At 38.8% G+C, this 14565-nt stretch overlaps 1 protein-coding gene across 1 annotated transcript in view; it reads right to left on the minus strand.

The window, feature by feature from the left end:
• Positions 1-14565, minus strand: part of col24a1 (collagen type XXIV alpha 1 chain) — an 80415-nt gene that overhangs the window by 32102 nt on the left and 33748 nt on the right. Inside the window, exons 15-24 of the mRNA XM_075485868.1 lie at positions 9230-9283; positions 8964-9008; positions 8441-8494; positions 7932-7985; positions 6749-6802; positions 2794-2847; positions 2655-2708; positions 1828-1872; positions 1619-1672; positions 1118-1162 (exon numbers count right to left, since the gene is read on the minus strand). Of these exons, the coding sequence (XP_075341983.1) occupies positions 1118-1162; positions 1619-1672; positions 1828-1872; positions 2655-2708; positions 2794-2847; positions 6749-6802; positions 7932-7985; positions 8441-8494; positions 8964-9008; positions 9230-9283 (513 nt within the window). The remainder of the gene's footprint in view (positions 1-1117; positions 1163-1618; positions 1673-1827; positions 1873-2654; positions 2709-2793; positions 2848-6748; positions 6803-7931; positions 7986-8440; positions 8495-8963; positions 9009-9229; positions 9284-14565) is intronic.

Here is a 14565-nt window from a genome sequence, read left to right on the forward strand (position 1 = left end):
GGTTTCTTAGGCGGTACAACCCAGATCACTAAAGTAGTGACATAACCATTAACTTTTCAGTTAGGAAAGAAATACAGCCGAGGTCACATAAGCATCGGGTTTCTCTTTCACACGTGCCCCTAATGTTTGCTTTTGGTAAATGCTGCCTGATAAATGTTGTGGACTTACGGGTGACATGGAAATTGAACTCTCAGCAGCTAATCTAAATTGGCTAAAACTGCTTTAAGCTCTTAAAACCTCCCGTAAAATAACTTGAAACACTTTATGGGAGGCCTCATGGTAATACAGGGGCACTCAGGGAAGACAGGTGGATGAAAGATTGAATGCATCAATGCTGAGCTAAAACATTTTCTCAGTTTCTTACACATCTAATTTATCCAGAAAGTGATGCAATAGCATTCATTAGACCTTCCACATGTTTTGGAGTTTTTTTTCCCTCTGCATAGCTGCATGGTTCCTGTTTGGCTTCAAAGGCCCTTCTACTCAGTAACTGCTTAATGCCTCTCATATGTGGACTTCGACAACACAGTCCAACATGGCCCACTTGGTTGCCTCTACTATGCACAGAATGCAAATATTAACATTAAGGGGCCCCCGGGAGGGACAAGCATACTTTCGATGTTCAGAGCAGTTGTTTTCATGAGGATTTTAGAAAGGGGAAACATCTCCCTGCCCTTCCTCAGGGTACAGTTGCTGTGCAAGCATTGACTGAAGCATGTCAGACATATAGCACTGTTATTTTGCAGCCCTCCCACAGATGTTTTGGCAGAATCGCAAAGACGTGATGAACAAAAATGCACATCTTTTGTTTTATTTTTTTCCTTCTAATCTTGAGCTGTTATTATACTTTGACAGCACATACGATACGATACAAATCATGGCAACAACAAAAGTCAAGCATACTTTTGCTCTCTTTAAATCATAAACAAACATGCATCCTTAATGAGATAGCTTCGAAAAAAGGTCCAAATATTTCGTAGCAATAAAAATGGGTCAAGAAAACAAGCAAGTTCCCCACTGTGATCCAGTGTCACACTATTAAAAGGATTTAATGAAAAGCTTCTAATCCACTCCAAGATAGCTGTGTGTCATGTCTGTGAGTGTGGAAGGGACTTACCTGAGGTCCAATTTTTCCAATGCTTCCTATGTCCCCTGTCTCCCCCTGCAAGCAGTAAACATCAAACAGTGTACAGATTAACTGTTGTAATTGAAGAGACCACGGCACCCATCCCGCCCTGCTTCATGCAGTCTACAGGATATTAAGACTTTTAAAGGGAAGACGCAGATTAACTGCATGGGGCTGTGAATAATTTGTGGTTTCATCATGCACTGTGTCATGATGGCCTTAGAAAATATATTTCTCTCTTCTAATTAACATCATCTTTATAGCACAGTATAAAAGATTAGTGGGATACCAAACTGGAGACAGTAGGACTGTGAAATAATCACTAAATCATCATTTAAAATAATAAAATCCAGAAACATCCCATACTTTGAAAACGTAGAACCCTGTTGAGAAAGTTCCAGAACAACATATCACTTTTTCTTCATTTATTTAAAATTTTTACGTAGTCACAACCCCGATATGCCAATGACTTCATTTTTAAAACAGTCTCACCTTTAAACCCTCTGGACCAGGTTCACCTATGTAGCCTTTCCTTCCGGGTCTCCCCTAAAAACAGAGTAATGATCAAAAGATAATGAAGTGGTTATCACAGTGCTCCCTGACGGAAAATCTAAGTAATTTTTTTCATTTGGAAAAAAAACTGTAAAGGTGCGTCTGTGTGTATTTGAATATTTTTAGCGTGTGAAGCTTTGAAGTCTTACAACAGGGCCAGGGCTGCCAAGTGGGCCGAGTGGTCCTTCATCACCCTACAGAAGCAAAGTACAGTTGATCAAACAGAAATATTTGCAAACATGTGCAAATTGCAATTAAACCCTTCAAACTACAGGTATATGAAAGCCTGCTGTCAAATAAATATGGATGGAACACTGAACAATATGCACAAACCAGTAACTGTGTATTAGAAAATGTTGATGTGTCAAAAGCTACCCCTATACAGTAATAAAATATGCTGAAGATATGATGAAGATAGGTGCTGACGCCCATTCCGGCCACAGCCAAATCTCACCCACAACATCGAGTGCAGCTGTCAGTATTGTCTTACTGAAGTACAGCACATAAGGAACTGTGCTTTATTAGTTTCCACCTCCATGCTTTTAGATACCGAATCTTGTCTCTCAAGTCATTGGCCAACTCAAAAGCTTTGTGAATGTTTGCCAACTCAATGCCATTAATTAAGTATATCACAAAAGTGCGTGTTGTGCACTTTCCAAAGCCTTCTGTTCTTTTTTCCAGGAGTGGAAAAACTTTTGGCCTTGTTTTTATAAGCACCCGATGGTAAATCATGACTTCACCTGGTGGAACATGCCCTGAGAGATAGTGCAAAGAAAAAATATTCCACTCTGATATGTACTGCAAGTGATTGAGATATGACTACGAGAGGCACTGTGTTAATAAATCTTGCTTTACTGTAATGATGACATGGAAATCCTTTCGTGAGTCACATTTTCCACAAACTCCTGACAATGAATCATGAACTGTATGTATGTATGAAATGTATAGAATAAATTTGGGGGTTAAATGATCTCACCTGGATTCCTTTTGGCCCTGGCGGGCCTTGGGGTCCTCTTGCACCCTGCAAACCCTGAAACACAGCCGGATGCATGAATTCCATTGGATGAAGTGCATGAATGGAATGATCGATGAAGAGAGATGGCGGAAGATACTACCTTTGGTCCAGGAGGGCCGTTAGGCCCTGGAACTCCAATGTCCCCAGGAAACCCCTTCCAAAAGGAGAGTAGAGACAATGTTATCATTGTATATTACTATTATACATTTGCATCACGATAGAATATAGGTTAATGTTATACTGAAGGCCAGTTTAAAATTGGCTTACTTATGGGTAAATGTACCACAACAACAGCTACTTGAACAATCAGTGAAGGTATACGGCATACTGTAGGGAGAGCTTTTCTTGAGAGTGGATGGGCTTCTTGAAAATTATTAAAAGAGTAGTGATGAATTGCTACCAAGCTGATAGAGGCTGAATATCCTCAGGCGTGCCTGCCATAAAAAATCCCTCACCACAGAAAATAGTTCTACTGTGATTTAGCTGTGGTGATCTTTGGTCACACTGTACTCCAGAGTGTAGCATGTCTTTAAAATCTTTTTATGCTTTTCATGTTCTGTGTAACACCAACAATGATACAATGATACCTATAGATACTGATACTGAGTAGAGATTGCTGGAAGGTAATGGCAGAACAAATAACACTTTGGATAAAATATTTGTACTGTGAACTTCAAACACAATAGATGGATCATATAAAATATAATAGCTGTCTAATTAACCTGATTTTTCTCTGACATACCATCCATCCATTTTCTATACCCGCTTAATCCAACTCAGGGTCGCAGGGGCCTGGAGCCTATCCCAGTTGTCAATGAGTGAGAGGCAGGGTACACCCTGAACAGGTGCCAGTCCATCACAGGGCCACATAGTGACAAACACTCACTCCTAGGGTCAAATTAGAGTCACCAAATAACCTAACATGCATGTTTTTGGGCGGCATGAGGAAGGCAGAGTACCCGGAGAGAACCCACACATACCCAGAGAACATGTAAACTCCACAAGAAAGGCCCCAGCTGGGATTCAAACCAGGAACCCGCTTGCTGTGAGGCGACGATGCAAACTACCACACGACCCTTGTCTCAAATGCCTCATTCTCTAATTATATTTTCATCAGTTAATTATTAATTAATGAACTAAATTTCATAGTAAACCAGTGTGACCTTGTAAAACAGGGCCATTTCAAAACAACCCTAACACACTATGAAAGACTTTACAATTCAGCGTCAGGACTCAAAACCACCGAAAGGACTGTAGTAATTATTGCTGATCTGTTAATATGTAAAGGAGGAAAGTGAAGGTTTTAAACATAGAAGTTTGGATGTTCTCCCTGTGCATGCATGGGTTGTCTCCGGGTACTCCAGTTCCGTCCATGCATCTCAGATTGATCAGTGACTCTAAATTGCCCCTAAGAGTGAGCGTGAGCGTGTATGGTCGTGTGTCTTGTCCAGGTGTACCCCGCCCCGCGCCCCATGACAGCTGGAATAGGCTTCAGCCCCCTCTGATTTGGATTAAGCAGGTATAGAAAATGGATGGATAAGTAAATAAAACACTGGAGAGCATAAACATCTTATAAAAGTGTCATTGTTATCCACACACACAATTCTCAAATGTTCAAAAGGAAAATTGGCATTAACAGCCAAGGCAAATTCAGTATTAAACAAACACAATCATTTGATACACTGTGTGGAAAGCTCACAATGTAATCTGATGGCTCTGCTAAAACAAATACAGCGACCAATGAGTGACCAAAATTTGAAAAGTGCAACACCTGGATTTAAAGTTGGGGCAGGGGTTCTTTTTCTGGAGCATTTTTTTTACATATTGCTTGAAATACTCTTCACAACCCCATTGCAACCAATTAATGAAAAGTTTTAGTGGCCTCTAGAACATACAATCTAGGAAAAACACTATCCAATCATACTGAACGGACCGTTAACGATGATTGGATTCTGATGCGTCTATCAAACTGCAATCTGCTCCTCCCTCCCCCTCCTTCCCCCTGTGCACGTACCCTGCTCCGTGAACGTATTACGGGTCCAGAAGCTTGGCAGGAAGCTAAACTAGAGCCAGCTTGACTAGCACCTAGCATTATTAAATGTATAGTTAGCATATACTAAATATGTATAGTTAGCATATACTAAAAATACTAAATACGGCAACGATCGATGCTTGCTGTCAGAACAGTGCTCGTGCACCTTTGTGCTTGTAAACAAGCATTGCGCGTTCATGTACTCTAGAGGCGTGGCTTCGGGGGGAAAGTCTGAAGAAAAGGGTTGGGACTTTTGACCTGTGTATTTTCAAAATGCAGCTTCGCTGGACTCAAAAACTAAGGATCTCCTACCCTACCTTTAAGTATTTTTTGTATGATAATCTCAAACATCAGAGGACCACATGAACAGTATTAACCGTTCTCTATAGCAAATTGCATGGTAGCAGTGCCTTTGGTTTTCAGGATATTAGGTCATTTATGAAAATGAAAATTCATCTGAAATGGATCAGGAAAACACATAATCTTTAAAATAACAAAGCCTGCATTCTGGCTAAAACTTTTGAAGATAAATGTGTCTTTACAAGGGATCAAATTAAAGTTATCTTCATGACTGATTAGCCTGTTCATTATTTTTCTCAATTAATGAATTACTTGTACGTGTATAGACAAATTTATGGTAAAATTAGCCCAACAAAGTCCAAGGTGATGTCACCAAAAACACATGGTGCTCTTGACTATCTATTACCAAAACACTGCACTGAAAATATTATTATCTGCACTTTGCGTTAATCTTCAATCATAACGATACCCCCCTAAGTTGTAGGTAAAACCTGAGATATGTGTAGCATTGTGATATTATTTGGCTGTGATTTTAGTGTCTCTTTAATTTTTTCATGCGATCCTAATCTTAAACGGGAGCAGCCATAAAGGTGCTACTTTGGCTTTTTGCCCATCACATTTCAAACACTGACAAGAAAATGAGAATACAGCAAAGTGATCATGTTTCAAAGCTGCGTCTGTGTCTGGCATGGCTTACAATACATATTCCCTTTATTAAACTTGTGATAACATGATGAATTCAGTATCAGATAAGTACTAATGTCTGGTTCTAATCTCTGTCTTTTCATTAATCCTTATCCTGAACATTTTTGAGCGTGCTACAATGTCTCCCTTAAGCAAGACTTAAAGTATGTATTTTCTCCCTTTTCTTCCCACTATGTAACCACAGCAACATTTTAAACAGTGAAACAACATTTAAAGCCTGAAAAAGAAAAATGAAACCTGCCCAGCTCACTTAAAAAGCAATGTTCAGAAAATAACATCCTATTAATAAAACTTAATTGCAGAATTTTAGTCATTTAAGTCACTACAACTAAACTGCTCAGTTAAAGACAGCATTAATACACTTCTTCTGTGATTGAGGCTTTGGAACTGAAAGCAATGGATTCTTGTCATGTAATGCGATCATGAGTATTCTAGGTACATGACTTGCTCTCCGTAAAGGTGTCTGAAAACAGAGTGTGCTGTATGCAGGAGAGATTTTCAATAATAATAGAGAGAAAGAATAATAGTTATACTCGTTAGACTCGTTAGCAGAGAGATACCAAAGAAATCCCTGTCAATAATGTCTTGTGACCCAATAGATGTGGCTGGCATTGGTGTATTTCTCTACGGGGGCACTTCCTTTTGTGACTATTTCCCTGGTTTCATCTAATTCAAATGTGGTCTAGATGGTTTTCGGCTACATCCTTTACACATCGGCTGAGTAGACACCAGCTAGTGATCGAGCACGGGGACGGGGACCATAGACACAAAGATCCATCACGTGCATGTGCAGACACTTCCGCTCTGTCAGCAGAACAGTGACTTACACATAGAATCCACTTTGTTGTACTCTTAAATGTAATCATCGTGTAGGATTCTGTAAATTCGGTTTGATTTCAAGGGAGAGGGGTCCAAGTTTAAAATGGGGTGTTTATTACACTCAAACCATTTAGCATCCCTTTAAGACTTAGCACCAGGTTGAATATGGTGATTATAAAAACTTCTACGTATTTCCTACCTCAGGTCCTGGAGGCCCAGGTGGTCCTTGTGGCCCCATCTCTCCAATTTTACCCTGATGGAAGTACAGTAAAAATAAAAGATGGGTAAGAATTATTTTGTACAGTTCCTGTACCTCTAGTGACTCTACTTGCGGTATTAAGACAATGCATGCAATCAATATATTTTTTACCACAAAAATCATAGTTTTCATCTTCATTCATTCATTACATTCCTGAAGCCATTTTAGACTATTCAAGAATGATGTGATTGCACTGATGAGTTAAGGACATGCTAAGCTCAGACATATCACAATATGATGCTCTGTGTCCTCTTTAAATGGTAACAAGCATTAAAGCACAATTCATGTCTGTCAGTCATAGCTGCTTAACCCTTCTTAATGTTCTCTTTATCTCACTTCATTTTTGGCACACCTCGGTTGCTGAAGGCAATCCAGACACAAAGTGTTTTAAGAAATGTTTTTCACATCTGTCACTCGTCTGTCTCACAGAACGGATCACCCTTGTAGGCTTTTTGCTTTGGGTCTTTGTGACAGATGCTTAAATTACTCACATCCCTTGCTATTTCCTTGATGTACTTATCTGCAGTAAAAACGAAGGTCATCATTATTGATCAAACACGTCAAACTCCGCAGTAGCACCATCACTTTGCTGTTGAATGTCTTATCAGTTGTTAAGTTTTCATACTGGATAGTGTGAACTAAATTAAATCTAACTTTTGTCATTACACTGGGTGAAAATTGTCATTATTGGAATTACTTAAGACAACACATAACTCAAGTTTTCAGTGTTCTTTTTTGATATTTTGGTAAGATTTCTTTCGCGAACAATAAAGTATCTATCTATCTATCTATCTATCTATCTATCTATCTATCTATCTATCTATCTATCTATCTATCTATCTATCTATCTATCTATCTATCTGTAAAATAATGATTCCACTTTGTTCCCTCAGTGATAAACTTTGCCCACAAAGTGTGATATATAAAGCTAAAGTTGACGTGGCGTGAACTGTTATTTTAATAACTTCAGTTTAAAAGCCTCAAGAAACAAACAAAAAAGACCTTGTCCATTGTCGAAGAAAAATCATGTAAAATGGTACAAAACCACATAAGCATGCAACTGTTCAAATATCCACCTTTTTACTTTACATGCACCCTTCCAAATACACTCAGTTAAACATACCAGTGGCCCTGGTTTTCCTCTTGGCCCGGTAGGACCAGGAGCACCAGCTGCACCCTAAAAGACATCAACACAATACTCTTACAAAGGTGTTACACGTCCTTTGAAAGTGTCTATTTTCATATAACAGAGTACATGTCTGGATATGTTCATAATTACAGAGCTTCATTCATATGAGAAAAGCATTATATGATGACATCATATGACTAATGTTGAAACATCTGCAGTTATGCGAACACAAGGCATTTCTGGGCTTGCGGAACTGTTTTGATTAATCTTTTTGATATAGCAAAGCCATGTTCTTCCACAGGTTCCGATTTTATCTGAATATTTGATATGGCTCGAGAAGAAGAAAATCCAGTTCTATCGGTTACAAAAAAAAGCTAAATGTTTTCACTGTTAAAGTAATATCAGGTGAAAAATGTTTGTATTTGAATTTAACAAAGTAACGACTGATTACATCCATTACTTTTTATTATTTGCCACAAATAATGGAATGTTCAGAGACTCACCTTGTCACCCTGGTACCCCATCTCTCCTGGCTCGCCCTTTTGTCCTACTTCACCCTAGATTTCATAGCATCACACATAGATATAACAACACTACCCTGCCACAGTGATCAGAATACGACAACAGATAAGAGTGCACACTTTATCATGGGGGCCATACTGTATGATACATGTACACAATTCAGTAATATCTTTCAAAACTAACTTGAATTTAGAGGCTGATCGGATGATCTTGACAAAAAAAAAAATAATAATAATTTTGGGTGAAATTACCACACAGTATGTAACCTCCTCATTTATTGTGTTGCATTATAGACATTTAAAATTGCATTTCTTTAGTTTTAAAGTTTTAAAATTTAAAATTTACTATAAAGACCAGCTTACTGATTCATTCAAAACTGAAGCTGTGCTGGTGGCTTCGTATCAAAAGGGTTTCTTGAAATTACATCCAATGTATAGTAACATAAACTGCACTACTGATACATTACACAAAGATACACTGCAATAATATAAATATTTAGGTCACCTTATCACCTTTCAATCCAGGCAGGCCGGCTCGTCCTGCTGGGCCCTGCAACAGAAAGAATAAGGAAATAAAGGCAGCTTAGAGGGCAGCCGACACTGTGGAAGAGTTCTCAAGTTTACTTGTTATTTCTTACAAACTTGTCTCTCACATATATCATCCTTACCTACTATGGCTTGGATAAAACACATTTTACAAATAAAAAAATTAACTTGCACAGTATTCTTCTAAAGATTCAGCACATCTGCGGCTGCCTATATATAGGTTACCTGAGGTCCCGCCATACCAGGCAGTCCTCGTGGCCCCTCAGGCCCTGGTTCCCCCTGTGGAAAATAAAGACACAATGGAAATTATACATCAAAAACTCATTGAAGATATTTCTGATTCCGGCTCAGGGCTATTTCTTTACATTGAGGAATATTTTTCACTCTAAATATTTCCTATCCCTTGTGGACATTATTTTGGCATGAACATCTGCTATTTCCCACACAGTGCATTCCTGTTTGTCACAATCTTTCAACAGAAGTAAGAGGATCTGACATTGTATCCAGTCGTTTTGCATGGGTCTGGGCTTTGCCCTATTCACCACTGCCAGCCCACGACAGTGAAAATGGTCAGAAAGTGTTACTGGGCCACATTGTGCTTTTTGCAAGCAGACAGACTAGTGTCGGGCGTGTTCATGTATCCATGTATGCAACAGTTGTTGATAGTAATGATGTTGTGATAATCATGCATTTGTTTATATGTCTAGCTATTCTTAGGACATTCAGATCAGACAATGAACAATGACTAACAGATAAAGTCAGGTCTCGACATATGATGTGAGAAGCACTGAAATAATCACAATGTAGTTGAGGTGGATACTTTGAGTGAGCAAAACTGTGACAGGAATTGGGCATGTCAGTTTTCTCTTCTGAGATCCTTTGTCAGCACCTTACTGCAGCCGTCTTTAGTTGTTGTTAGTGGGTCTTTGATTCTATTGTTTGTCTTAACAAGTGAAATTCTCAGCTGGTCTTGCTTTTTTAAGTTCTTTTTTGGGAAAGTCTAGTCTGGCCTTTCTATTCTTGTCCTATGAAATAATAGCAAACTGTGATAAACCCCTTGCTTTTAAGAAATATTCTTCTTTTGGGAGACCTGGGAAAAAATGTTCTTCACATGGAAGTTGTAACATTATCCTGTAAATAGCCACCAATAATGTCTTCTGTAGAACTCTAAATCTTTCTGTGTTTCTGATCCCAACAATGTATTCTTACAATGTGTCAAACAACTTGAACACTCCTAATGTTCTTACTATCTTCATGTTCCACTGTTTCCTTTTCTTACTTCACATTTCTGCATTAAAAAGTGCTGAGTACCACTTGGCATCATCATAAAATACACCATCAGTCAGTTTAGTGCTTACTTAAGCACATTAAAACAAGCATGCAATGTGTGCGATACAAATAGAATAGAATAGAATAGAATAGACATTTATTGTCATTGTCATCAGATACAATGAAATTCAATGCACTCAAGTAATCCTTACATTCATGTCATTCATCCACTATGCCATCATCTTAGTGCCATTGTATGCATTAGAAAACACGTCGTGCAAAATATAAAGCGCAGAGCATTTGTACAAGTTTGCATACACCTACCAGAAACAATGACTTTTCTGAGTTTGTTGTAATAATATCTCTCCGGTATGTTCTATTAGCATAACTATACACATGCGACTAAAACTTCACCTTTATTTTCTTGGTTAACAGTGACAACTTCAGTCCTATTTCTCTTACTTTTCTATGAAATGCAAATGCAAGCGTACCATTGGGGACATGTTTGTAAGCATTGATTCTGATTGGAACGCATGCAATGGAACCCAAGTTCATAAAATGTTTACGAACTTGTGTAGACTTTAAAAATTAAATATAGATTCCCACAAAGATTAACAAAGAAAAAAAAGTCAAGCGACCGAAAAGCAAAACGGGGCTGAAAACCAAAGCTTCAGGGCAGTTTCACGGTTCATTGAAAATAAAAGTCAATGTACTTCAAAACATGTCAGAAACGCACAATTTTAACAGCAACCAAGCATATCTTGTAATATCTGATAATCTGTCTCTATGAGACAGAGCAGCAAAGAGCTGCTGCAAAAAAGCAAATATGAATTCATATCTAAAAGAGCAACCCATAATTTTGCCAATGTCAAGGCAATGCTGTCTTACAGGGATAATCCGGAGTAAAATGCACTTTAGATCAATTTACGGGATGATCGGGAGTACATACGTTGAGTTGACATCAAAATCAATCTTCTCTGATTGAGAGCAGGTACTGGCTTGATTAAATTTATTCAGGACTCTCTATCCGACCACATGAAGACCTCGGGACACTTCGGTTTGGCTTTAGGGACCCTCTACTCACTACCACGTTAGTGTTATGTTGTTTGGAGCTGTAGAAGAGGTATAAAAATAGCGTTTTGTAGCGGCGAGATGATATGCCCCTCTCACTTCCAGGCTAACGACTTTTGGCTAAAAACGGTCAAATTGAAATTCTCAAAACACATCCGAATGACATGATTTTGATGTCAACTCAACGTATGTACTCCCAATCATCCCGTAAATTGATCTAAAGTGCATTTTACTCCGGATTATCCCTTTAAGATGAGCATTTGCAACAAGTTCAAGAGTAAGTGTGTCAAGCATTAGTGAAATAAATTGCATCTTACATACTTGCTACTGAGGCTGATTGTGTGACTAATTACAATTACAATTGGCAACAAAGAAAACGAGGTTGGAGGAAATGATAATGCAAACAAAGTCAGCAGGAAACTTCTACAAACGCAGGGCGACCAACCACTTCAGCACTTAAGAAGTTGAGTTAAGAAAAACATCGCTCTCTCACACATTAAAACACATTTGATGTTTAACTAGTTGGGATTCAAATGGATACTTAATAACACAAGGTGAAAATACAGTCTGTGAAGGAAGGAACAGAGGAAAGGAAAGGATAGGACTTGAAATGGACATGCCTTGGACTTGGTGAAGGACTCCAAAAGAGCAGTGTAACAGAAGGCAGACTCTAGTCACATGAGGTTTTAATATCACTGTCTTTGGACAGATGATTCTGTTTATAAAAAGATCAAAGCTTTTCTGCCACAAACGGCATTGTAAAGCTTTTGTGTGTTCACTCTTTCTACACATTAATAAGAGCTGAATCTGCAATCGCTATCACTGTCATTGTCATAAAATGAGTATATAATGTGTACAACTGTGGATAATGTGTTAAACGTTTATTCAGAATTATAATGTTATTACATTTGTGTGTTCCTCATTCATTCCCTTCAAAACCCCAAAAATCTCATTTAGAGAAGACAACAAAGCAGTGTAAATGAAAATTAGAAAGATGGCACAGGAAATGTGTCAAATACAACTGTATCAACTTTGCTGACAAGAACATCTGGATGTTTTAGAGGTCTCTGTGAACTCACACTCCAACAATATTACACTGCAGTAAAAAAACAGCTTGTTCTCCATTACGTCTACGGCTGTCTGAATGTTTTCTCACTGGAGTAATGCAACAGAGGGAGAATGCAGGTGGTAACATTTAAGGGCTGTGAGTGTTTTTTTCCAACACAACATATTGGTAGAGGACTGAAACTGCTGGCGTTAAATTACTGTGTTTTTGTGTCTCTACACTGTCTTTTCTACTCACAAAAGTAGCTTTTGTCTTATATGATCATGCATTAGTCAGGCTGTAAGTAAATGTTATGCCCTTATGTCACTTTACTCAGTCTCATGCAAGTGGGTTGATAAATGTGATCAGAGGAAATCATGTGAAATAATCAGTGAGAGATTTTTAATTGGTTCTGATGGTTTATGTCTTTCTAGGCAGTACTACAAAGTATAATCAACCTTGTGTATTCATTTGAGACTTGTTGTTGTTTGGATGGTTGTACTCCTGACCTCTTCAGAGTGTACTCTGCCCCTTGCCCGATGGCTGCACAGATAAGCTACAGCCTCACCTGACCTCATCTTAGGAGGGAGTCTCTCAACTACCGTAAATTCCGGACTGTAAGCCGCTACTTTTTCCCAGGCTTTGAGCACCGCGGCTTATAATACGGTGCGGCTAAAATATGTGTGTTTCATGCCACCAAAAGCATTTTGCCTTGTAACATTAGACCAATAAAATGAACGAATAGTTTACAGTGGTCCGATGAAATTGTACAATAAATCAAACACACTTAAACGACTAAATTATTGTAAATCGGTCATTTGTACTCACCCTCAATATGGAAAACAAACAAAGAAATGCACATGATGCAGCTTTTAAATGAAAGGTGATCAATCTGGCTGTTAAAGAATGAATGAAGAATTTATTTTTAAAATTAGATGGTGCGGCTTATGTTCAGGTGCGCTCTATAGTCCGGAATTTACGGTACTTGTTGTTAGTTTGTTTCATTAGTATATCTAACTTAGTTTATTTATCAAAATTCTAATTATAATATTATTACATTATCAATATTTTCCTGAATTTGTCTACTTTTGTTTATTGTAACTGCATCAAAACACCAAAGCAAATTCCTTGTATGTACAAACCTACCTGGCAATAAAGAAAATTTTGATCTTCAGATACGGTTATAGCTTGACTCAAGTGTTTTTTTGCTCATACCCACGTTATCCAATCCAGGGTCACCGGGGGCTGGAGCCTATGCCAGCTGCCACTGAGTAAGAGATAGGGTTTACCCTGGACAGATCGCCAGCCCATCACAGGGTCAACACAGACACAAATCAGATACAATCACGCACAGTCACCCTTATAGTCAATTTAGAATCATCAATTAACCTAATGCAAGTTTTAGGACTGTGTGAGGAAGATGGAATACCTGGAGGGATGTCACAAATGCACGAGTAGCAAAATCCAAACAGAGATTTGAACCAGGACTCGTCTTGCTGTGTGGGAAAAACCTTCTTGGTCTGTGCTATCCACCACACCACCATACAGCCCTTCACTGAACTATTTAAATGGATTACTGTCCATGTCGAAGTACTCTATCTGCTTTTTGTAGCAAGCACGGGAATCAACATATTGTCCCAGGTATATCAAACAACTCTATGATAAGTATCAATATGCTCCCTTTAGGCTTATTGGTATCAGATCATATTATTGGTTTCCATATGTCCACCCATCCATCCAACCATCCATTTTCTATACCCGCTTAATCCAACTCAGGGTTGCGGGTAGGCTGGAGCCTACCCCAGCTGCTATGGGCAAGTCCCAGTGCCAGGACAGGTCCCTGTCCATCACAGGGCCACATAGAGACAAATGAGACAAACAGTCATGGACGCTCACACTCACTCCTAGCATCAATTTAAAGACACCAATTAACCTAAAGTGCATGATTTTTGTCCAGTGGGAGGAAGCCGGAGTACCCAGAGAGAACCCACGCATACACAGGGAGAACATGCAAACTCCACACAGAAAGGGCCCAGTGGGGATTCAAACGAGAAACCCTCTTGCTGTGAGGTGACGGTGCTAACCACCACACCAGCCGGTGGAAAATTTGTACAAAGTTGACAGCTGAATTTAACAGTTCTGTAGATTTCTTATGTGTTGTGGGCTTTACTGTCTT

The sequence above is a fragment of the Odontesthes bonariensis genome, chromosome 15, assembly GCF_027942865.1.
Source record: "Odontesthes bonariensis isolate fOdoBon6 chromosome 15, fOdoBon6.hap1, whole genome shotgun sequence".
NCBI classification, from domain to species: domain Eukaryota; kingdom Metazoa; phylum Chordata; class Actinopteri; order Atheriniformes; family Atherinopsidae; genus Odontesthes; species Odontesthes bonariensis.